Raw genomic sequence first — 26577 nt, 5'->3', positions numbered from 1 at the left:
GTACCTCGGTGTGACTTTAACCAAGCAAGTAAAAGATCTGTACAATAAGAACTTCAAGACACTGAAGAAAGAAACTGACGAAGACCTCAGAAGATGGAAAGATCTCCCATGCTCATGGACTGGCAGGATTAATATAGTAAAAATGGCCATTTTACCAAAAGCAATCTACAGATTCAATGTAATCCCCATCAAAATACCAATCCATTTCTTCAAAGAGTTAGACAGAACAATTTGCAAATTCATCTGGAATAACAAAAAACCCAGGATAGCTAAAGCTATCCTCAACAATAAAAGGACTTCAGGGGGAATCACTATCCCTGAACTCAAGCAGTATTACAGAGCAATAGTGATAAAAACTGCATGGTATTGGTACAGAGACAGACAGATAGACCAATGGAATAGAATTGAAGACCCAGAAATGAACCCACACACCTATGGTCACTTGATTTTTGACAAAGGAGCCAAAACCATCCAATGGAAAAAAGATAGCATTTTCAGCAAATGGTGCTGGTTCAACTGGAGGGCAACATGTAGAAGAATGCAGATCGATCCATCCTTATCACCCTGTACAAAGCTTAAGTCCAAGTGGATCAAGGACCTCCACATCAAACCAGACACACTCAAACTAATAGAAGAAAAACTAGGGAAGCATCTGGAACACATGGGCACTGGAAAAAATTTCCTGAACAAAACACCAATGGCTTATGCTCTAAGATCAAGAATCGACAAATGGGATCTCATAAAACTGCAAAGCTTCTGTAAGGCAAAGGACACTGTGGTTAGGACAAAACGGCAACCAACAGATTGGGAAAAGATCTTTACCAATCCTACCACAGATAGAGGCCTTATATCCAAAATATACAAAGAACTCAAGAAGTTAGACCGCAGGGAGACAAATAACCCTATTAAAAAATGGGGTTCAGAGCTAAACAAAGAATTCACAGCTGAGGAATGCCGAATGGCTGAGAAACACCTAAAGAAATGTTCAACATCTTTAGTCATAAGGGAAATGCAAATCAAATCAACCCTGAGATTTCACATCACACCAGTGAGAATGGCTAAGATCAAAAACTCAGGTGACAGCAGATGCTGGCGAGGATGTGGAGAAAGAGGAACACTCCTCCATTGTTGGTGGGATTGCAGACTGGTAAAACCATTCTGGAAATCAGTCTGGAGGTTCCTCAGAAAATTGGACATTGAACTGCCTGAGGATCCAGCTATACCTCTCTTGGGCATATACCCAAAAGATGCCTCAACATATAAAAGAGACACGTGCTCCACTATGTTCATCGCAGCCTTATTTATAATAGCCAGAAAATGGAAAGAACCCAGATGCCCTTCAACAGAGGAATGGATACACAAAATGTGGTACATCTACACAATGGAATATTACTCAGCTATCAAAAACAACGGCTTTATGAAATTCGTAGGCAAATGGTTGGAACTGGAAAATATCATCCTGAGTGAGCTAACCCAATCACAGAAAGACATACATGGTATGCACTCATTGATAAGTGGCTATTAGCCCAAATGCTTGAATTAACCTAGATCTCTACCTAGAACAAACGAAACTCAAGACAGATGATCAAAATGTGAATGCTTCACTCCTTCTTTAAATGAGGAAAAAGAATACCCTTGGCAGGGAAGGGAGAGGCAAAGATTAAAACAGAGACTGAAGGAACACCCATTCAGAGCCTGCCCTACATGTGGCCCATACATATACAGCCACCCAATTAGACAAGATGGATGAAGCAAAGAAGTGCAGACCGACAGGAGCCGGATGTAGATCGCTCCTGAGAGACACAGCCAGAATACAGCAAATACAGAGGCGAATGCCAGCAGCAAACCACTGAGCTGAGAATAGGTCCCCCGTTGAAGGAATCAGAGAAAGAACTGGAAGAGCTTGAAGGGGCTCGAGACCCCATATGTACAACAATGCCAAGCAACCAGAGCTTCCAGGGACTAAGCCACTACCTAAAGACTATGCATGGACTGACCCTGGACTCTGACCTCATAGGTAGCAATGAATATCCTAGTAAGAGCACCAGTGGAAGGGGAAGCCCTGGGTCCTGCTAAGACTGAACCCCCAGTGAACCAGACTATGGGGGGAGGGCGGCATTGGGGGGAGGGTTGGGAGGGGAACACCCATAAGGAAGGGGAAAGGGGAGGGGGATGTTTGCCCGGAAACCGGGAAAGGGAATAACACTTGAAATGTATATAAGAAATACTCAAGTTAATAAAAAAAAAAAAAAAAAGCTTCAAGGCAAAGCTACTATCAGCATACATGATGCAAACCCTCAAAAAATCAAGAAAGGAGATATTGTAAGTATGGTTTATTAGCTAGTTCCCAAAGCATCTACCCAATATTGTAAGTTCTTCAATATGTTAAAGTGGATTAATATTCAATCGAAAATAATTTAGCTGAGCACTAGTATCTCGGAGCGCATATATGCGCATGAGAAAACAGGCTTTGAAAGCAACAGTATAGAACGCACACTCCTACAGCCTGTCCTGCATAACCTTTCGAATACATGACCTTTAAGTTGCTGAAGGTTGCCTCAGAATTTGGCTCAGTTTGATGGAAACATCTGTTCCCCTCGCAGGTATACTGTAAGGACTCTTCTCTCAGTTGGATTCAGAACACAGCAAGAAAGCCCTTGTCTGTCCAACCACACAGACTTCAACACTTGTAAATCAAGTCTGAGAGGACAGCAGCAGGCCCACACTCCGTCACCCTTTCCCAGCCAGCCAGGCCAACTGACTGCTGTGAGAACCGCTCTCATCGTGTCATCAAATCAAAGCCTGTTGAGATGAGGGACTGTCAGAGGCATCTGCAGAATTCCCAGACTGGAGTGACTTTGGAGCACTGGCAGATGCATCTGTCATTTTATACCTTCAACTAACCTGATGTCCACTGCGCTGACACGCTAAAGCTGCCCAAGATGGATTCCAGTTCTTTCACGTTATTCTCGCATGTCTCCACTAGGAAGGCCTGGTGCTTCTTAGCCTTTTAATTAAGGAGAAAAAGAATACATAATAAGGTTACGTACTGTAGTAGCTGAAGATTTTACTGTGAATTTATATAGCATAATTAAGTCTCAACGAATATCAATTGCCCAATTCAACCCATTACTTATAAACTCTGCCTTACACGTTTTACTTGGTCAAACGTGCAACTATACAAAGTCTTAGATTTTGTGTGCTGAGAATGTATTGCCTTACACATCCTAAGTACTTTGTATATACAAACCGCTCTATCCTCAAAATAATGCTATGACAAAAGATAAGCATTGGATGACAATAAAACCGAAACAAGGGACTAGAAGGATGGCTTGATGGGAAAGTGCTCGCTGCACACATGGGCACCTGAGAATTGATCCCTAGAGCCCATGTGGCACCCAGGTATGACGGCATACACCCATGGCCTCACCACTGCAGAAGCAGAGATAGGAAGATCCCAGGGACTCAAGATCAAATCCACAAGCTTCAGGTTCAATAAGGGCCCTGGCTCAAAAGACATGCTGGAGAGAATGAAGGATGTACACGCTGTTGGCCTTTGGCCTCCACTTGCATGAACTTGGGTGAGTACGCACACATAAATGCATGTGCATATATACGTGCACCACATAGTCAAAGCAAATAAATACTGTTTTTAAACTGAGATGGGAAAACTCCACAATACTCTTGAAAACCCTGCTTGCAGTCACATGGCAAACTGTCAGATGACAAGACTGAATGAAGTCAGAACCAGTAAATGTAGCGCAGAAGTCAAGTGATGGGTGGTTTTAACAGTGAAAGGGGAGTACCAGATACAACATAGGAAAGACCCACCGTAGGTGGAACACCCAGTCACATCACAGTGGGCTACACGGTACTGGCTGGACTCCCCTAATAAAAGTACTACTACTCAGCTACCCAAAACAATGACATCGTGAAATTCATAGGCAAATGGACGGAACTAGAATATATCATCCTGAGTGAGGTAACCCAATCACCAAAAACACACATGGTATGAACTCATAAACAGATATTAGCCCAAAAGCTTGAATTATCCAAGATACAATCCACAAACCACATGAAGCTCAAGAAGGAAGACCAAAATGTGGATGCTTTAGTCCTTCTTAAAAGGGGGAACAAACATATTCATAGGAGGGGATATAGAGACAAAGTTTAGAGCAGAGACTGAAGGAACAGCCATTCAGAGCCTGCCCCACATGTCGCCCATATATATACAGCCACCAAACTAGATAAGATGGATGAAGCTAAGAAGCGCAGGCCGACAGGACCCGGATATAGATGTCTGCTGAGAGACACAGCCAGAGCATGTCAAATACAGAGGTGAATGCTAGCAGCAAACCATTGAAATGAGAAGGGAGTCCCTGTTGTAGGAATTAGAGAAAGGACTGAAGGAGCTGAAGGGGCTGACAACCCCATAAGAACAACAATACCAACCAACCAGAGCTTCCAGGGACTAAACCACCATCCAAAGACTATACATGGACTGACCCATGGCTCCAGCTGCACATGTAGCAGAGGATGGCCTTGTTGGGCACCAATGGGAGGAGAAGCCCTTGGTCCTGCCAAGGCTGGACTCTCCAGTGTAGGGGAATGTTGGGGGGGTAGGAAGGGGGGTGGATGGGGAGGGAGAACACCCTCATAGAAAAGGGAGGGGGATGGGATAAGGGTCTTATGGACAGGAAACCGGGAAAGGGAATAACATTTGAAAGGTAGATAAAAAATATCCAATAAAAAATTAGGCAGACAAACAAAAAAAAAAAAAAAAAAAAAAAAAAAAGGAGGAACTGAGATTAAGCCTAAGGATTTAAACTAAAGGAACTGGGTGGAGCTCTGCCTGGATGGGAATGACAGAGGCCACTGAGGCTGCTGGCTTTCTTGCTTGTTTGTTTGCATACCTGTTCACAGCTGGCAGGGAGAGTAAAGAATTCACTGTTCACACAAATTCCATGAAAGAGACAGAAGTTGTCCCTGGCCTCAGCTCAGCGCCTGGTAACAAGTCTTAAGTGAATACGTAGAAATAAGCAGTTTTGTGACAGGCAGTTACCTGTCTGACAGACACTACGGCAAAGCCAGGGATGCATTTGGGAATCATTTACAGGCACTGTCTAAAACTCGCCTTTAGCGTGTTTGATAGGAAGGGAGGGGGCCCAACAGTCTTCAGGAATGCTAGCATCTCTAGCCAACTCAAAGGAAGCCAGGGAAACTGGAAAGCACAACATCATGGAAAGAATGTAGCAAGGAGAGTTTCTGTTTCAACTGCACATGGCCTGCATTCCTGACTTTAAGGAAATGTCTTTGGCTACAGTGTAGCTGTAACCCAGACTGAAATAGGTTGTATGAGAGGTAAGCCTGGTTTTTTGCCTTGTTTTGTTTTATGTTTTTCCTAATCAAGTATCAAATGAAAACAGAAACTTCAGAAAACCCTTCCGCGGTGAGAAGAGAAGGAGAGAAAAAGAAAAAGTTGAAATGGAGAAGAGGCCAAAGAAGAGTTGTTTTTAATGTGAGAAAATATAAACTTATTTAAAAGCTGATGAGATCACTCACTAGCAGTGAAAGAATGCATACAAATACAAAACAGGATAAATTTGATAGGACAAAGTTATATCCTTAGAACACAGAAACTCTCTTATCCACTGGGAACTGCTCCAAGCTTCCAGGGGATAGCAGGAAGCACAGACAGCACTGATCAAATGCATATGATATTTTTCTGTACATATACAACTATGATATGAGTTATTTATAAAGTAGGTACAGCAAGAGGTTAATAATAATAGCTACGATAGAACAATTATAATCATAGGTACTCTTCTAAAATATCAATATGGCCATTTTTCTTTCAAAATCTTGTATTATGCCTTCATTTTTTACTTAAAGGATTGTACCATGTGAGGGGGGCTATGTGAATTGTCAGTATCACTATTCTTGTGCATGGGAAATTATTAAATGAAATAAGGGTTACCTGAATAGAAGAGTCTGTAACATTGGGATGGCCCTTCCTGGTCCCTGGGGATACTAATGATTAACAGGCATTTAGTGTATACAGCATGGGTGTCTCCTGTGTCCCAGGCTTTAGTGAATACAGCATGGGTGCTTCGTGTGTCCTGGGGTTTAGTATATATGGCATGGGTGCCTCCTGTGTCCCGGGCAGCAGGATATGAGAAATTATCATTCTATTCAGATGACTTTATTCAAACTTAGGGACTCTTCATTTCTAGAATCCCCCATTTAATATTTTAGGACTATAGTCAGTCTCAGATAACTAGAACCATTAAGCACAGTTAATAGTGAACTCCTGATGGTTAGAGATGTATAGTGCTTGGCTAAATATATTTAAAGTGTTTATGCCCTTAGCCCTCAGGGAAGGGCATACAGAACCTACTTTAAGGTACAGGAGCTGTGCTGTGGATGTATCTGCTGGGACTGGGTTTCACAACTCTGCATTTTGATTGGTTTTCTGTAATGATCTCTGTCGAAAAATTAAAAATTCATTTTTAACTATTGCTTTTATTTTTGAGATTATAACTACATCTTTTTCCTCTTCCTAGACCTTCTCATGTGCCTCATTGCTCTTTCAAATTCACAGCCTCCTTTTTTCTTACCTGTTACATAGTGGGGTGTGTGTATGTGTAATTGCAGAACTGACCATTTGGTATTGGATAATGAATCAGTATGCTCTTCTCTGGAGAAGATTTTTTCCTCCTCTCAGCGTTCTTAGTTGCCTGCAGGTCTATGTAGGGCTGTGTCTCCCCGACCTTTCCCATCCACGTCACCATGGCCTTTGACGTCAGCCTTGTTCAGCTCATGTTTAGGCAGCCATGTTAACAGGAAGGACTTCATAAGTGTAGCCTCTGACATGCCTCAGCAACACACTCTAACAGCAAATGCCCTGTTCCAATGGCCCTGACAATCTCTCCACCTCCTCTTCTGAGACGATCCCTGAGGCTTAGGTGCAGGAGTCGTGTTGCAGCTGTGGGGACTGGGCTGCGCGGCTCTACACTTGACTGGTTGTGTTTTCTTTAACAGTCTCCATCTGCAGAGTACCCTTGTATATGACGATTCGGAGCTCAGGTGGGCGATAACTGAGATGTTTGTTTCCTGGGTCTGGGTTACCTCCCTTAATAAGATCTAGTAATGTTCCTTTACCAGCAAGGCCTGTAGATGGGTCTCACCATAAATCCTCAGGAGTGCTGGTAAGGGGCACTGACGTGGGTTCAGTTGGTTGTCTCAGGAGTTATCCTAAGCTTTAAGAACCTTGAATCTAAGAAATATTTTTTTAAAAAATACTTTAAAAAAACTACTTCAAAGGGCTGGAGCGATGGCTCAGCAGTTAAGAGCACTGACTGCTCTTCCAGAGGACCCAGGTTAGATTTAAGCGCCCAATGGCAGCATACAACCATCTATAACTCTACTCCCAGGAGCTTAGATGTCCTCTTCAGGCCTCCATGGACACCAGACACACAAGTAAGTGGTACACAGACATATGTGTAAGCAAAATACTTATAAACATAGGTAAATAATTTTTAAAACTACTGAAATTTCATCTCATTTTGTCAGAATAGCTATTATCAAGAAAACTGATAACAGGGCTGGAGAGATGGCTCAGCGGTTAAGAGCACTGACTGCTCTCCCAAAGGTCCTGAGTTCAAATCCCAGCAACCACATGGTAGCTCGAAACCATCTGTAATGAGATCTGATGCCCTCTTATGGTGTGTCTGAAGACAGCTCTTATATATAATAAATAAATAAATCTTTTTTTAAGAAAAAATAAAACTAATAACTAAGATACTAACTCAAAAGTCAAACCCTATCTACTGCTGGTAGGTATACATGTTGGCACAGCATAAAAGTTCCTTGAAAAACCAAAGCTAGAACTATCAGATGATCCCATAGCCCTCCTATGTATACACTCAAAGGACTATAACTACCACGGGGAGATTTGCACATCCATGTTTAGTGCTGCACTATTCACAAAAGCAAAGAATTAGGAGCATCCTGGACGTCCATCAGCTGGTGAATTAGGAGCATCCTGGACGTCCATCAGCTGGTGAGGGGTTCCTGAAAACACAGAACACACAAACAACAGGATTTTCTCACCTGTAGAGAAAAATGGAATTGGAGCTGGAGAGATGGTTCTGGAGAGAGCACATAACATTCTTCTAGAGGACCTGTAATGCCAGCCGCTCAGGGCTGAGGAAGCCAGAAGGCAAATCAGGGCCGTCTTGGCAGGTTAGTGAGACCCAGTGTCAAAGAAAACAGTAAAAGAGCAGAGGGCACAGTAGGTAGCTCTTGTGGTCAAGGATGCTGCTTCAAAGCCTGAACTTGTGTGCCATGCTTGAGACTAACAGATTGAAAGAGAAAAAATAACTCCTACCAATTGTCCTCTGACCTTTACTCACATGTAGCAAGCTATTAGTTCTGAAGATAAACAAAACTATTTTGTAAATAAGAAATATGAGATATAGTTCAGTGGAGGGGTGGTTCATAGTATTTATTTATCAGATTTATTGCTTTTCTATTATATGGTTGCATGTCCTGCATGTGTATGAGTGCTCCAGAAGCATTTGTGACCTCTTAAGCGAGGAGAAGGCATAAGAGCTCCTAGAACTAGAGTCAGACTGGATAGTGGGTCCCCATCAAGTGGGCTTGAATGCACAGTCACCTCAAATGTATACTAAACACAGTATCATTCACTACCACCGGACAGAATTATGTGCTCTGATAGCGACTCCCCCACATGACTTAAATCCTGTAAGAATGGAGAGAGCTCGCTGCTGAGGAGGGACTATAGGACTGGCAGGTGGTCTCCGTTCATTTCTGAGCACACACATGTGAAAACTCCACTGGCTATAGTTTTACTCCAGAACAGCCTACACTCTTTTCTAACTCCAAGTCCCAAGACACTTGCATACATGCATGCAGGCATTCGCACACATAACTATGAGGGCAAAATGTCTGGCAAAGTGGATGGGATGAGGAACTGTGGGTCGGGGAGACTGAGTGTGGGGTAATGACTGGAATGTAAATGAATAAAATAATATATTCAAAGAATTTTACAGTTAAAAAAGTATTCTGCTACAGGACCTAACGTCAGACTCTGGGCACCCTCTGCTCACAACTGCCTATACTTTCAGTTCCACACAGGAATCTGTTGCCTCTGGTCTCTATGAACACGGTCCATCTGTGTGTGTGCGTGTGTGCACACATATACACATACACACGCATACATACGCACACACACGCACACATACACACATGCTTAAAAATAGTAAAAACAAATCTAGAAAAGTTATGAACTTTCCAGGAAATAGATGGATCTGGAAACTATTCTATTAAGCAAGGTGACACAGACTCAGAAATGCATACACTACCTGCTCTCTGTCGGGTGGTATACTGGTTGGAGTGAGAATAGTCCCTGTAGGCTCATACACTTGAATACTTTATGTCCAGCACGTGTTAAAAAGGATGCTCATCTAGTAGCCATAGGCAAGCACAGGACATAGAGAGAGGGGTCCGGAACAGAACCCCCAAAGGTTATACTTTAGTGACCTACTTTCTCTAATAGAACCTCACTTCCAAAGTTCCTACTACCTCCCAAAATTGTCATCAAATTATGAGTCCATCAACAGATTGGTCTGCTAATTAAATCAGAGCTTTCATGATTCTATTACTTCTCAATGATCAGATCTACTACCTGGGGACCAATACTTTAATATTTCAAGCCTTTCCAGGGTTACTTCATATACAAATCATTACAGGGCCTTCATATAAATCAAAATACCTCTCTCTCTCTCTCCCTCTCTATCTCTCTTTCTCTCTCTCTCTCTCTTTCTCTCTCTCTCTCTCTCTCTCTCTCTCACCACTCAACAGTGTCAATCAGAGAGATGGTGATATTTACATAAGCTAAAACAGTGCACATAGTATTATTACTATTTTTCTCTGTGAACAATAGCAATCAATAATTTTATCACATTTTACTATAAAATATTCATTAATCCATTAGTTTTGAACATGCCCAAAAATCAGAAAAATGCTTTAAACAAAATCCAATAGAACATTTGAAGCAAAAAATATTATCAAAGAACATTAACTTTGCCACAAAGCATAACAATCAAAAAGCACTTCCAAAATTCTATCTAGTGAGAGCAATCTTTGTTGTTATGCAGTAAGTCAAGTCCCCAAAGCATAGAAGATGCTCACATGACTTTTCAATCATAAGTTCTTCAGAGAATACAACATTCTTTTCAGTAAAACCTCACGAGAACTAGAATTCCCTTTTCAATATACGGTCTCTCCTAGAGCGCTAACTAAATATTACTGAGTAGCAGGAAAACAAACCTCAAGAAATGATGGACTTAGGGAAATTTCATTGAAGAAAGCACCAGGCAAGTCATAATAATAGCAAATTGAAAATGAAAGCCCCCTGTTTCAAAAGCACAGAGTGTCAGAATTCGGCTTTGTCTAACAGACAGACAGACCGGCTGCAGCTGCTGGGCTTCGGGCTGGGTTTAATAAGCAAAATTGCTAAGCTGCTTAGTCTAGAAATATAGTTTAGCTGATTCTTCAAGCCACAGATTTGGAATCAAGGCTATATTTTTTAAGTTTTAAAATGTAAGGGTTTCCTTTTTCTTTCTTAGCTTATGCAAGAGCATGTGTAGTGCACATGTGAGCCCAGGAGAGGGCGTAGGAACCATAGGAGCCAGAGCCTCGCTGTGAGCCACCAATGGAGTTCTGAGAACTAAACTCTTCACCTCGGAAGAGCAGCAGATGCTCTTAAGGGCTTGCTCCGTCCCTTTGATCAATATATTTTAGAGGCAAATTCCTCCAAGATTCATGTCCCATGATCATGATAATATAAAACAGGTTTTCTGCACCCTTTAAGTGTTATGTTGAAACTCAATTCTGTGACATTAAGAGTCACCAGAAGCCAATAATTTACTACCCAGACAATGAATAAGAATTTCAGTGTAATTACATTCACCTAAGTTTATAAAGCTTTTAAAATTGAAAACAGTGGGGGTTGGGGCTGGGAATGGGGTACACACCTTTGATCCTAGAACTTGATAGGCAGGCAGGTCATTGTGCATTTAAAGCCAGCCTGGTCTACACAGTGACTCCAGGCCAACCAGAACTACATAGTGAGGCCCTGTCCAGAAAAAAACTCTGGTATTACCCAGCTTGTATTTCCCAAAAAATATGTTCTATATTTATGTTATATGTCCTGAAACAGAGGAGAAAATTCTTTGTGGGTGGTTTACTAACATTTGGTGTATCATGGGCTACGTTATCTCTAAATTATCTTTCTGTTCTAAATCTTAGTCTATGCTGTGCCAGGTTACACAGTATTATTTTTTGCTTCAAGATTTCCTGAAGCCCTTGTATTTTGTGACTAGCACCATGACTTCACTAAAACTAATGAGAAAATTAGCTAATTAAATAAAATAAATGGATTTAATCTTTCTCTTCCAATGCAGCAGAGAAAATTAAGATAAAGATATGAATAACAGTCCTGAACAGGACCTAAACTAGGAACGCACTGTTGGTATGAAGAACAAGCTAGTCATGAGAGGTTTATGCTGCACATTTATATGCTATGAAATCAAAAGGCCAGTGATTCAAATAAACTTCAGAAGGATTTCCGAGCGCCCTGGAAACCACTGTGTTCCTAAAATGAATAAGCCAAAAGAGCAAGAGGTAAACATTTCCTCCTGAGTCAAACTCTCTCCATAAGAAAAAGCATCCAGCATGCAAATTGTAAGCTCAGCCAGGGTTTTAAGATATAACAACACAAAATTTCTATTTTGTGGCTTTAAATTTTTAATTTGATATTTTCATTTTTGTTTTCTTTCTTCTATTTTGGGGGATATCATGTGTGTGTGTACACCTGTGTGGGTGTGGGTGTGGGCGTCTGTCCTTGTGGAAGCCTGAGGTTGATGTCGGGCATCAGCCTTGGCTGCCCTTCCACCTTACTGAAGACAGTCAATCCAACCAGAGTCACCAATATGGCCAGTGTTACCTAGCACCTTGCCTTGGTCTGTCGAGAACAAAATCAATAAAGGAGTATGTAAAAAATGTTTAGGTAACTTTGCACTACAAAAGGCTAATAATATAAAGTTTATACTCATATATTTTACCATAGTAAGAAACAGAGAAAACAAAGACATAGGGGTAGCAACAATTTTGGTTTCTTTTTAAAACACAGAAATATTGTTTTTGTTTTAATCCCAGGCGTGGGAGATGGGGCTGCTTCAGATTGAGCACAGCTGCTGACTATGATTTGCCTCGTGCTATAGCAGGGGTGTGATTTGAGCAGCTGCAGTTTCTGCGAGTGTGTGACATTTGAGGTACAGCGGACTCTTCAGAGGGTATATAAAGGCTTGGACCCTGAGAGTTGAGAGGTTGCTGGCAGCTGGCTGGTGCCTGGATGCTATTGGTTGTTGTTTGTTAAGTAGTCATACACGATGAAGAAACAAGGAGAAATCAGATAACCTGACAGGGAAGATCAAACTTGCCCCAAAGAACTGGACATCCCTAATCAGCAGGAAGCAGTCTGGGGATAGCATCGCCCCCTCTCCTCTGCCCTTTTGTCTCTCCTCTCCAGTGTAAAGGGGTTGGAAGAGTGGAGGAAGAGGGAGTAGATAACAATAGAAGAAAAAAGAACCCACAAAGTAGCAATGGTCGAAGAAAAAGGAACCCACGAAGTAGCAAAAGAACATCTATGTGGATAGATAATACCAGTGCCCAGAAGCCATGAGTAAGGACATGAAAACCCCAACAGCAGGTGGGATACCTCCCTGTTAGCCATTGGTCATGAAGGCCTCAGAAGCCCCCAAGCTGTCTAGACTATTACAGTTGCTCTTGGTTGCCCACAGAATTAGAAAGGCATACCCTGATGCTGAAGACACCATGCACACTGGTTGCAGGACATAGAAAAATTAATATGGAACCAAACTAGAAGCTCCCTCCCTGCTGGCTATTGTACATAGTGCCTGAAGGTACAGCACAGGCTACAGGGGGACAATGCTCGCCCACAGTTTTACCCAGCTGAGATCTTGAGTGCTACAACCTCAGCCTGCCAGGTAAGATGTGCGCACTGGTACAGCAGTGGCGTGACCTAGGGAGTGTTCTACTTTCGTCTCTGTTGCCGTGGCAAAGCACTCTGACCAAACGCAATATAGAAGAGGAAAGGGTTTGTTTCGGATTTCAGGCTACTGGACATCTCTAAGGGAAGTTGGGGCAGGGACTTAGGCAGAAACCATGGAGTGAGGCTGCTTGCTTGCCAGCTTGCTCATCCCTAGGTAGCTTTCTTACAGCCCAGGAACCCCTTCCCTGAGAACAGTGTCACTCACAGTGGACTGGGAATTCCTACATCAATTGACAATAAAGACAATCCCCACGGATAGGCCCACAGGCCAGTCTACACTGGGCATTCCTTCTCCTGACACACGCCCTTCTCGGGTGTAGCTAGACTGTATCAAGTCAATAGCTAAAACTAACTTGGAAAGGAGGAAACAACTACCTTCTGACTGATCTGAGGTCCAAGCAGAGGAGAGTATTCATGTCTGCTTCTATAAACCTGGTCAAAAATTCTCTGGGAAAGTCATAGGTCCTGAGGGAAACTTAACTGCTCTCGTTTTATTAAATTGATACTTAATAAATATTTGAAATACTGTGTGCTGTCCTTGGCCACGATCAGAGTTTCTTTTTGCAGTGGATGGCTGTAAACAGAGTCTGGTCAAAATGATAATAAGTGACTGTTAAGTGTCCAACCCTAGGACACTGACCTCACCAAGTCTCTGTCTGGGAGTACACTGTAGAAGTGGGGGCAGAAGGAAAAAGAGCTCAGTGACAGACAGGAGAGCTATAAAAGGCTATCCTATTGGCATGGCCATTGCAACCATGAACTCACAGGAAGTATACTTGTGTGCACCTAGACTGATGAATTTTGACTAGGCCTGTCAACAGTCAGTCTGATGGAGGAGGGGCTCCTGGAGACCTACTCCTCCATGGGGATGGATTGGCTACTTAGAAATGCTGCAAGAGAGAGAGTACCTGTCTTTCAATGGTGTAGCTACTGCTGAGCCCAGTGTTCCAAAGGATGGCTCCACGCCGGCACTCACGTGGACAGGCCTGGTTAAACTGAGTCACAAGACTAAACAGAAGACATGGAGGGGCCCTTATAGGGAGAGGGGGGTTGACAGCAATGGGGAGGGAAATATGCAAGGGTGGGAGTGAGGGTCATCAGAATGCACCACATACATCTGTGTGTATGTCTGTGTGTGTGTGTGTGTGTGTGTGTGTGTGTGTGTGCTCAACAGTGAAAATGAACTGTATTAACAAAAACAAATAATACAAAAAAGCTTCCTGACTTTTTTCTTTATTGTCAGAGTATCAAGACTTACTGACAGCAATGACAAAAGAATATGGCAATAAAATTTAGGAAAATCAATAAATTAATAACTTCATTGAATTAAAAATATACTTACTAGCAGTAGTATTTCCATTCAATTGGTTTGTCAGTAAATATGTATGTTTTCTAATACAGTCAGGTAAGGAAACACAGAAAAATGATTTTAACCAGGATCAGCACAATGGCTCAGCAGGAGAGAGCAGCTGCCCCAGCCTGACTCTCAGGAGTTCAACTCCCCAGAACCCACAACAGAAGGAGACAATCAACATCCAAAAGCTGTCCTCTGATCTACACACACACACACACACACGAAGCTTCAGGACAAGGGATATAAACTCAGTGGTACAGCACTTGCCTAACATTAGGGTTGAAGGGTTCAAGCCTAAGGATGCAGAAAAAAAAACACACACACACACACACAAAATTAAAGTTGAAAGAGAAAGGTGACAGTGAAGGAAAACAAGCAAAAGATGAAAAGAGTAAGACATAAGACAACATGAAGATGCCAAAATGAAGCTGTATGGTTAATCTCAACTGTCAGCTTGATCAGGTGGACCTCTGGGCCTGACTGAGGCCAAGGCTCAGCTGAGGCGGGAAGACCTGCCCACTGCATTTGCCACTACCCAGGCTGGCTCCTGCTTGTCCCAGGCAGTCATGGCTCTGCTTCCCGACTGCAGATGAAATGTGACCAACTCCCTCAAGTCCTGCTGCCACAATTCCCTCATCACATTCGTTAGACAATTTCAACACAGCAATAGAAAACAATAACAGACAGAAGCTCATCACTGTGTGCTAACCTTAAAATAGCAATAAAAATAACATACAATGGACTTGAGAGAGGGAAAAAGAAAACATTGTTATTTTGAACCAGTGCATCACTTCGGTGGCAACCCAGGAACTTTTTAGCATCTCATTAGTTCTGCAACTGCTTTTAGTGCTTGAGAGTGACTTAGCAAGCTTTAAAGAAACAATTGAAAACAATAGTTTTCAGCACCCTTACCAAAACGATAGTGTTTAATAGGCAGAATGCCGAGCAAACAAAGGTTTCTAATGAGCTGCAACTTGCCCTAGACTATCCATCAACATGTAAAAGTCAAATTAAAATCTACTTACTAGAGCTCCAGGCCAGAACTAGGAGAAACTGTGCAACTTAGATCAGAGATAACGTCTGACCTCTGAACTCTGCACTCCTACCCTCTGACCCACTTTCCAAACTACTGAGAACAATGTTCAGTAGGCAAGCAGACCAAGCTCAGCAATCAGCTCAACTGCCCTAGGACATTCCTCTCCACCTAGCCATCCTTCTGAACTAAGAGTGAAGGACCAGGGCATGCACAAAATCTACAGCTCAATGGCAAGTGTTAGCCTAGAATGCAAGACTTTAAATATAAATCATGGGGTAAAATAGAACAGTCCATGGTATCTGTGTTTCCCATATCACTGAATGTCTTAACTTTTCAAATCCCACATTCAGATGACAAATGATTCACAAGGCAAGCAAAGTTGCCCCCTGAACCCAAGCATACTGCCCATCTCATGATGAAGAGGGAGGGAGGATACACACTGTTGGAACATTGAACACTGGAGAGATGGCCCAGAGGTTAGGAGCACTGCTGCTCTCCAGTGAGCCCCGATCCAATTCCAGGACCTACATGATGGCTCCCACCTGTCTCTAGTTCCAGTTCCAGAGGATCCAACACCCTCTTCTGTCCTCCTTCAATGGTGCATGGATGAATACATAAGCATACAGTCAGGCCAAAACTCAAACACACAATTTTTTAATCTCAAAAATATGTTTAAAATATTAAAGTTTTAATTAATTACCCTTCTTCTTAGAAGCATTGATTTGGCCACTAATTCTTTTTTTTTATTAATCATTCCATTCATTTGTATGTCAAATGATATTCCACTTACCAGTTATCCCTCCACAAGCCCCCATCCCACATTCTCCCTTTCCTCCCTCCCCTTTGCCTCTATGAAGGTGCTCCCACACACTCACCCTCTCCCACCCTACCCCTCCAGCATCCCCCTACGCTGGGGCATCAAGCCTCCACAGAACCAAGGCCCCCTGCCCCACTCCCCATTGCTGTCAGGCAAGGCCATCCTCTGCTACATATGTATCTGGAGCCATGGATCCTCCCTGTACACTCCTTGGTTGGTGGTCTGGTCCCTGTGAGCACTGGGTGGCCCCTGCAGCTGATGTTGTTCTTCCTATGGGGTTGCAATCCCCCTCTGCTCCTCCAGCCATCCCACCAGCTCCCCCACCAGGGTCCCTGAGCTCAGTCTGATTTCTTTATCTTTTTGAAAAGGAAATATAAAATCCATTCTCCTCAGTATAAAACCTCTAAGAGCTGTGGGACATAACTGAGTGAAAGCCAAGTCTCTGAGGAAGTGTGTATGCTGAGACAAGGCTTGAGGAAGTACAGTGTGGCTACAACTATGCCTTCTCCCCCACTGTGGTTCCCAGCAAACCTTACAGGATATGTAGGCACTTGCTATGGACAACATAGACATAAGGACAAAAACATAATCTGAAAAGTAAAAATTATGAAAACATGTTAAAGAGCCAGCAGAATTCTGACAAATGAAAGGCAGCTAAAGAGGTTAGCATGAAACCTCAAATGAAGAGTCCTGGGTATAGGACAAGAAGCTGGATTATTCTAATGCAACAGGGAGACACTGGCGCTTTTCAAACTAAGGGTAGCTCACAAGAGCATATCAATATTGTAAAATAAAAAATATATATGATAGCTAACATACTCGCACTAAAAGATTTGATTAGATGTTATATGGTGTGATATAAATGTATAAAATGATTAGAAAATGAAGTCACTAAAATTATCAAATCTGTTGATTATAAGTCCTGCCTGTCCTCCACAGATATATTTTCTATGCACTTCAATAAGAAAGGAAAAAATAATAACCCTTGAATATATTATAAAATACTCTATAATTCAGAATAGTTATTAATTCAGTTGGCTTTTCCCAACTGTTCCAAGTTAGCAAGTTTTTTATTATGTATATATTTGATGAAATCAGTACTTTCAGTTTGAAATTTTTAACAATGTCACTGAAATTACTTTCGCACTAGCATCTCATGATACATGGCGGGGGAAGGGGATAAACTTGCTTCACATCAAATATGGCCCAATAAAGCCATTGCCATAGGGGTTTATCTTTATCCTTACCAACACAAGTTCCTCCTGTAGCTCACTGCAACTTTTTTCATTATACTGGAGTCTCTTTGAAAGATCTATAATTACTTTCTTCTGATCTTCGATCTCTTCATTTAGATTCTTGTTTTGGGAGAAAAATTCTCTTTCTAATCTGAAAAGGTAAAAATGGCAGAGCAGGTTTTTCAAATGTACTTCTCTCTCACGCAAGCTGGAGATGTTCCGTGTATCATGTTTACATGCCAAAGGCTGCTTAATACCCACCTTTCCTTTTTTCAAATTAAAAGATTTATGGACTCTTGAATAAAAGACTTTAAGGGATTGGCACTTCCCCTTTGGCAATAGGTATCTGTACTGTGTCCAAGGTAATAAGCAAAGAGACTGCGATAGTACTGATGAGGTCCCCATATTATTTTTGATGAACAAAATCCACCCATCTCAATTCAGGCACCTCAGAAACTGCCTCAAAAGTGATAAGGTGCGTGTCTGTGTGCATGTGTGCTTATGAGAAACACACCTGTGAGCTCACAGAGGCAAGAGCAGGACATCATGTCCTCCCACAGACAGTCTAGAGTCAGTGAGTACAGACCCCAGAAGCTCATTGCTTTGGCTGGCTAGGCATCCCTGACCTCCTGCGGGAGTGAGGAGGATACAATCTCAGCCTCTCATACTCACAGAGCACGTGCTCTTGTTGACTGAGTCACTGAGCCATCTCTCCAGCCCCCAAGAAAATTACCTTAAAATTAGTAATAAGGTTATTAACATATAATGGAAGTGAAGCATGTTTTTATCCCTCCAAATAGAACAGATCTGGTGCACAGAAACTTTAAAAAGGAAAAAAGTCAAGATGAAATTCATTTCCTTTGAGGACATGCTGCTCTAGCTGTCAGCATGAACCTGGGAGAGTAGGGCCTAGAAAGTGTCCGACCAAAGTCTTATGCAATCGCCAACTTCATTCAGAGCACCAGGCATTTTGCATTCTGTGGGTTAAGAAGAGTCACCTGACAGCAAATGCTGGTGAGGATGCGGAGAAAGAGGAACACTCCTCCATTGTTGGTGGGGTTGCAGACTGGTACAACCATTCTGGAAATCAGTCTGGAGGTTCCTCAGAAAATTGGACATTGAACTACCTGAGGACCCAGCTCCACCTCTCCTGGGCATATACCCAAAAGATGCCCCAACCTATAACAAAGACACATGCTCCACTATGTTCATAGCAGCCTTATTTATAATAGCCAGAAGCTAGAAAGAACCCAGATGCCCTTCAACAGAGGAATGGATACAGAAAATGTGGTACATCTACACAATGGAATATTACTCAGCTATCAAAAACAATGACATCATGAAATTCATAGGCAAATGGAGGGAACTGGAAAATATCATCCTGAGTGAGGTAACCCAATCACAGAAAAACACACATGGTGTGCACTCATTGATAAGTGGCTATTAGCCCGAATGCTTTAATTACCCTAGATGCACAGAACACATGAAACTCAAGAAGGATGACCAAAATGCGAACGCTTCACTCCTTCTTTAAAAGGGGAACAAGAATACCATTGGCAGGGAATAGGGAGGCAAAGTTTAGAACAGAGGCAGAAGGAACACCCATTCAGAGCCTGCCCCACATGTGGCCCATACATATACAGCCACCCAATTAGATAAGATGGATGAAGCAAAGAAGTGCAGGCAGACAGGAGCCGGATGTAGATCTCTCCTGAGAGACGCAGCCAGAATACAGCAAATACAGAGGTGAATGCCAGCAGCAAACCACTGAACTGAGAATAGGACCCCTGTTGAAGGAATCAGAGAAAGGACTGACAGAGCTTGAAGGGGCTTGAGACCCCATATGAACAACAATGCCAACCAACCAGAGCTTCCAGGGACTAAGCCACTACCTAAAGACTATACATGGACTGACCCTGGACTCTGACCTCATAGGTAGCAATGAATATCCTAGTAAGAGCACCAGTGGAAGGGGAAGCCCTGGGTCCTACTAAGACTGAACCCCCAATGAAGGTGATTGTTGGGGGGAGGGCAGCAATGGGGGGAGGATGGGGAGGGGAACACCTATATAGAAGGGGAGGAGAGGAGTTAGGGGGAAGTTGGCCCAGAAACCAGGAAGGGGAATAACAATTGAAATGTAAATAAGAAATACTCAAGTTAATAAAGATGGAAAAATATAAAAAATTAAAAAAATTAAAATAAAAAAAATTAAAAAAAAAGAGTCACCTGAATAAGGTGTTCAATCACAGGGACAAGCCACAGATGGTAAAACATGTTTCCATGGAGACATGACTAACAACAGCTGAAGAAAACTCACTCCTGCCTGCCACACCTGGGAGGAGCTGAAAACACAGTCAGATCAGCTCGGTGCTTGGAAGACACTGAGATCACAAGACTCACTGGAGCTTACTCACAAGCAATCAGAAGCGTCACATGCCTCCATTCTTGGACTGTGTTACCAGTACACATAAATCTCCTTCCAAAAATATCTGCTTTGCTATTTAAATATCCAGGCTGGTATTAACCTGTGTTTACATTGGTTTGGCTTGGTTTTCTTTTTTAAAAAGAGTCTGATGTGTAGTCGTTTTGTAAAGGACTGTGCTGGCTCAGTCTCACAGTTGCCCTCCTCTGTGTGCCCACGTGCTGAGAGTATGGGGAAGAACGATCACATTCAGCTGTGCTTGCTCGTGTGCACATGTAATAGAAGGCAGCTCAGAAGCTACACTTTAAACATTCACATGCATCTGAATAGTGTTAATTCCATTACTGCCGCTGATTTTAGCCTGAGATCTTCCTCATAACTCCAGGAGGGCCATCTCTTCCACGATAAGCGGTAACGTGAGGGATAAAGTCAGCACTGCATTCAGGCAAAAGGAAAAGTAAGAAGCTAATTTTTATGACACTTGCCCATACTCTGAATAAACCTTTTTCCCCCAGGGTGCAATGCAACAAGTGTTGCATGTTGTCTTTTGAACCAGAGATAGTCCAAGCTAAATTACCTAAATCTAATAAATATGTATAGAAAAGGTATTTGCTATACTTATAATACCTTGGAAAGTAGAACGAAACAATGAAAATGGATCAAAGTAAAGAAAAGATATTGGGGGCATGTGACTCTCACTGAGAAGGGGAAACAGAATAGACATGCAGGTGGATGTGGAGAAGGAACTGGACTGGGGTGGAGAGTGGGGGTGGAAACAGGAGTTATCAGATGTGGGGAAAATAGAGAGGGAGGACTGAGAAAGACAACTGGAATTGGGGGAGGGTAGGCTTCTCTGGAACAAGTTAGAAACCTAGTGCAATGGTAACTCCCAGAAATCCATGAGGGTGACCCTAGTTAAGGCTCCAAGCAATGGGGAACATGGAACAGGCCATCTGCTGTACCCAGGCAGGACTTCCAGTGGAGGGATTGGGACACTAACCCAGCCACAAAACCTTTGCCCTATAATTTGTCCTGCCTACATGATTTTTAGGGGTAAAGGTGGCACAGAATTGTGGTAATGGCCAACAAATGGCCTGTCAAGCTTGAGATTGATGTCATGAGTGGGAGTCCACCCATGACACTGTCTGAATGGCCAAGAGCCAGAAGCTAGATATAGGATAGAACCAAACACAACTGGCAAAAAAAAAAAAAGTCAATGAACTGATTCCTAATGATTCTGCTATGCTCATAGACTGGTGCCTAGCCTAACAGTCATCAGAGAGGCTTCACCCATCAACTGATGGAAACAGATGCAGAGACCCACAGCCAGACATTACACATTGCTTGGGGAAACCTGCAGAAGAGAGAGAGGAAGGATTGTAGGAGCCAGAGGGGTCAAGGACACCAATAGAAAACCACAGAATCAACTAACTTAGGGCCATAGGGGTTCAGAGAGACTGAACCACCAGCCAAGGAGCCTGTATTGGACTGGACTAAGCCCTCTTCACATGTTACCATTGTATAGCTTGATCTCCAAGAGGGACTCCTAACAGGGGAGCAGGAGCTGTCTCTGACTCTGGTGCCTGCCTTTGGGACCCTTCCCCACTACTGGGTAGCCTTTTCTAACCTTACTAGAAGAGGAGGTGCCTAGTCATAACTGCAACTTGATACGCCATGACAGGCTGATCCCCATCGAGGCCAGCCCTTTTCTGAAAAGAAATGGAGGGCTGGATGGAGGGATGGTGGAGGGGGAGAGAGACTGTAAAGAGAAGAGACATGGGGAACTATGGTGTAAAATAATATTAAAATAATAAATACTAAAAATTTTTAAATTAATCATAAAAGAAAAGCTATGTAAATCAGAAAGTCAATCATAGAGTCAAAGTTCCAGACTAACACAACTCACAGCAGGCCTGGCATCTGGAGATTACTGAATACTGGATCAAGGGTGTCAGAGTACCCACGTCACACGCATCATTAAATCGTCATGAATTGTAGAGTCAGTCTCTACAAGCGCATGTTATAAAGTAAAAGGCCACTTGCCTCTGATTTCAGATGCAGACACTGTGATTTCCAGAGGAAACTATAGAATATGAACAAAAGATCAAGAATCAATGACTACACACTGCCCAACACCTGAACCGATTGAATAGGGAGCCAACCTGTGAAAAGGAGGTAAAGACAAAAGGCCGTGCTCGGAGTGCGCCTGCAAACTGCCCCTGACATGCAAGTTCTCCAAGTGCAGCAAATGGAAAGAGGGGCAGCGATCAGAAACCAAGGGGCTCACAGAGGAGGAGAAGCTCAGGAACTCCAAGGAGGGTGTTAAAGACAGATGAGCACATACAGGGGATCTGAAAAGCCAGATGGAGGGACACCTTAGAAAAACACACTACAACAGAATCACAGGTCTGTCAACGTTAAGAACACCTAGAGGCTGCAGAAATGACTCGGTGCGAAGGTGCTTGCGGCCCTCCCAGAAGGCCTGAGTCCAGCTAGCTCAGATCGTCTGTAACTCTCTGACACCCTCTTCTAGTCTCCACAAGCATCCATCTTTGTTGCAGGACATTTGGTCACATTGTAAACCCTGAGACTGTGAACTGGAAAAACCTGTTTCTTCTTGTGGTGTGGCCCAGCCCTACCACACACATTTAACCCAAAATCTTTCTGGAAACCAGAGCTAAAATAAGTCAAGAAGCAGAACAAGCAACCAACTGACAGAGTGAACACAACAAAACCAAAGAAAGAAAGGAGGGTCTTTAGTCTAAGACAGCAGAGAGGAGAAGGAGCTTTTCCTTCTGGGACATGAGTGGGGTAGGAAGGTCAGCTGGCTCCTTTCTCTGCCTCTCTGAGCTACCAGGCTTTCACCACAGCATCTGGTTCCTGTGTTTTCATTTGGTAAATCGGATGTTTGGGATTTTGTTTTTAAAAAAAAAAAAAACATTCACATTGCATACACTCACACAGACACATGCAAATAAAAACAACAAGAATGAAGTTAAATTAAAAATAGTCAGGCAAGATGGTGCATGCCCTTTTATTCCCAGCACTCAGGAGGCAAACGCAGGTGTGGCTCTGTTAGTTTGAGGCCAGGCTGATCTACATAGCAGGTTCCAGACCAACCAAAGCTATAGAAGAGACCTTGACTCAAATTATAAACTAAAACAGCAATAAAAGAATACTTTAGTGATTGGTTCGTCAAACAAACTCACTGTGTGTTGAGTTGTTTAGTCATAAGCAATCCCGTTCATGAGCTAGTAATGAACTAACTGCTTTAACCTGTTCATTGAGCAGCTCTCCCCTGCTGCTTTATGAATCGAGGACATGAACAGAGCATGTGCCAACAATAAAAAACAAAACAGATGATGAGATTGCTATAAAGATTAGGGCCTTATTGTACCAGCATACGGTTCCATTCGTGTAAGCAAGAGTTCTTCGTGCAGGTGGTTCTTGTAAAAATGGGAACACTGCAGGCCTTTTGAAGACAGTATGTGCACGGATTAGTACACAGCAGCACTGCACTGCGTCAGCGACAGTCATCTAATAAGAATCTGAGGTTCCAAAGCTAAACCTTAGTTGCTCATGTACCTTACATTTGGGGATCACTGGGAAGTTTGGGAAAGCAGAATTTTCATATTCATATTTTACTTAATTTTCCTTGTCTATGACATGGGGAGCATCAGCTATTCCTGTATTATATTTGAAAGAAAACATTTAACAAGACCTTTGGGATATTTATTTGGCTTTAACACCAATTATGTAAAATTCATGTGTTTTCTGAGGTGTGGGAGGTAATTGTGTTAAGTGACTCATAGCATGCAGCTTGACAACACAAATGGAAGTGGTTGCTGAGATAGTAGACATTTTTAATAAAAATATAACATTTAAAAAAAAGATTGCTATAAAGAAATAAAGACAGGTCCACCAAAACATGGTGTAGGAAGTCAAGTGTTCTGAACTCTCTGGGAGAAGGAGAAGACAGAAGGAACAAGAAAATGTGTGAGAGGAGCAGACAGGAGAGACCAATCAGTGGAGGCCACTGTAAAATATCTAAAGGTAGAAACAAAATCATAGCAGAATATGCATGCTATTTTAAAATCTAACGTTGGGGGTTGGAGAGATGGTTCAGCAGTTAAGAGTACTTGCAGGAAAATGAGTTTCATTCCCAGCACCCACCCTGAGCGTCTCCTACCTATGTAAAACTGCAGCTCCTGGGGACCCAGCATTACCTTCTGGCCTCCAGCCTCAGGCACACTTCCTCTGTCCCTCCCCAACCCCCCCCTCTCTCTCTCACACACACACACACACACACACACACACAGACACTTAAAAATAAAACCTTTTTACAATAAGTTACAATCTTTTTAGAAATAAAACATAAAGTTAGCACCAGAGCAAACAGCAGTACAAACCAAGCAATGACCATACATGAAAGGAAGCCGGGAGTCCAGGGCAAAGGCATCGATTGCTGTTCTCACAATCTTGCAATGCTGTTTTACTCTTTAAAATGTGTACACATGTTAAGTTGATTTAAAAGATCGATAGTTTAATTAAAAATAATGTATCTAACCAATACAAAATTAAATGTATGCATCATTTGCACGATTTTTTAAAATTCAAAACCGAGAGCTGGTGTTATAGAGATGGCTCAGCAGTTAAGGGCACTGTTTCACGCCCATTCAGAGCCTGCCCCACATGTGGCCCATACATATACAGCCACCAAACTAGATAAGATGGATGAAGCAAAGAAGTGCAGGCTGATAGGAACTGGATGTAGATCTCTCCTGAGAGACACAGCCAGAATACGGCAAATACATATGTGAGTGCCAGCAGCAAACCACTGAACTGAGAATGGGACCCCCATTGAAGGAATCAGAGAAAGGACTGGAAGAGCTTGAAGGGGCTCGAGACCTCATATGAACAACAATGCCAAGCAACCAGAGCTTCCAGGGACTAAGCCACTACCCAAAGACTATACATGGACTGACCCTGGACTCTGACCTCATAGGTAGCAATGAATATCCTAGTAAGAGCACCAGTGGAAGGGGAAGCCCTGGGTCCTGCCAAGGCTGGACCCCCAGTGAACGGGATTCTTGGGGGGAGGGCAGTAATGGGGGGAGGATGGGGAAGGGAACACCCATAAAGAAGGGGAGGGGAAGGGGGAGGGGAATGTTGGTCTGGAAACCGGGAAAGGGAATTAAAAAAAAAAAAAAAAAAAAAAGCAGTGGAGCAGGGGTTTACCCTGACTCTGCTGCTGGCCTGTGATGCTGTTCCCCTAACTGGGCTGTCTCGGCTGCCCTCAGTGGGAGAGGATGTGGCTAGTCCTGCAGACACCTGAGGAGTCAGGGTGGGTTGATACCCAGGAGGAACCTCACCTTTCTCAGAAATGAAGGGGAGGGAGAGATGCGGTGCTGGGAGGAGTCTGGGGGGCTGTGATCAGGATGTAAAGTGAATAAATAAATAAATTTATGGAAGAAACAAAGAGCACTGGTTGCTCCTGCAGAGGACCTGGGCCCCGTTCCCAGCCCGACACAATAGTTGTCAACCACCGGTAAGCCTAGGTCCAGGAGACCTGACACCTCTTCTGGCCTGCAGAGGCACTAGGTGCACATGGTGCTGAGGCACAGAGGCAAGAACACCCACACGAATAAAATAAAATCAATGTCTTTTTAAAAACTAAAACCCTACAATCACTAAAATGAAGAGCGACGCCCTTCTGTTGGCAGTCTGATATAGAGAAGCTGGCTCCCACATTCCAGCAGCACAACCAAGAAGAAACGAGCAAGGAAAGAACGGTCTGGGGGAGGGAGCTCCTGAGTCTGAATCCTCAGAGGAGGTGGGTTAGGAAGCGAAGGCTGGGAAAGGGGAGAGGACAGGGAAGCCTCGAGCTACCATGCTTTCTTACAGGTCCAATTTTAAGTTCAGCTAACGTTTGCTTTTTTAAAACAAATAACCATCTCTTCAGGCTATATTTTAGCAAGAATGCTAATAACTGTGCCACTAAAGCATAATACTTTGTTTTCTTCAGAAAAATAAAGAAGTCCCTAAATATTGAGGAACACAAGGAAATAAAATTTACCTACAGTCCATTCAATATCCTACCTTTAAGTCATTTTAAATTATATTGAAATGTAGACTGGATTTGAGGCTTACAACAACCTTTTCCCTACTATTGCCCAGTAATCAATTAGCATAACTAATGAAAACTCCATAATTCAAAATCACGGAAAAGCTTCTCCTGCAAGTTCTAGACTAAAAGAATCTTTTATACCAAAAAAAAAAAAAAGTAGTTATAGAGCTATGGAATACAAACTCCACCTACACCAATTTCATACAGATATATTCACTTATGAAACTGAGTGAGAATTAGAATTCTGATCCTGAAATGCAGATGCGTTCTATGCTGAAGAGTGACCTGGCCCCCTGGCCTCCATCTGGGCAGCCTGAACCATGGGAGCTCCGTGCCTGGAGCTGATCTCATCCTGCCCAGAGCCCCTCCAACCACCGCACGGTCTCCTTACCGATGTGTCGGCCACTAGGCCCTGGTCCCTATGATC

The 26577-nt window shown here is 42.9% G+C and overlaps 1 protein-coding gene across 18 annotated transcripts in view; it reads right to left on the bottom strand.

Moving 5' to 3' along the window:
* The window catches only part of Ccdc171 (coiled-coil domain containing 171), a 483978-nt gene that overhangs the window by 378438 nt on the left and 78963 nt on the right, over positions 1-26577 (bottom strand). For 14 of the 18 annotated variants that reach the window (XR_010066462.1, XM_039110657.2, XM_039110659.2 and 11 more), the window contains 2 exons: positions 17614-17752; positions 2905-3007 (listed from right to left, as the gene is read on the bottom strand). Coding sequence is in view for 15 of the 18 variants with exons in the window: in XM_039110657.2 (XP_038966585.1) it covers positions 2905-3007; positions 17614-17752 (242 nt within the window). In the remaining 3 variants the exon portion in view is untranslated. Of the gene's footprint in view, positions 1-2904; positions 3008-6430; positions 6485-7803; positions 8074-17613; positions 17753-26577 lie in introns of those variants that run through there. The other 4 variants (XR_010066463.1, XR_005504531.2, XM_039110666.2 and 1 more) reach the window with 3 other exon arrangements.

This window comes from Rattus norvegicus, chromosome 5, assembly GCF_036323735.1.
Source record: "Rattus norvegicus strain BN/NHsdMcwi chromosome 5, GRCr8, whole genome shotgun sequence".
In the NCBI taxonomy this organism is placed as follows: Eukaryota; Metazoa; Chordata; class Mammalia; order Rodentia; family Muridae; genus Rattus; species Rattus norvegicus.
This window is presented reverse-complemented; position numbering and strand designations above follow the sequence as displayed.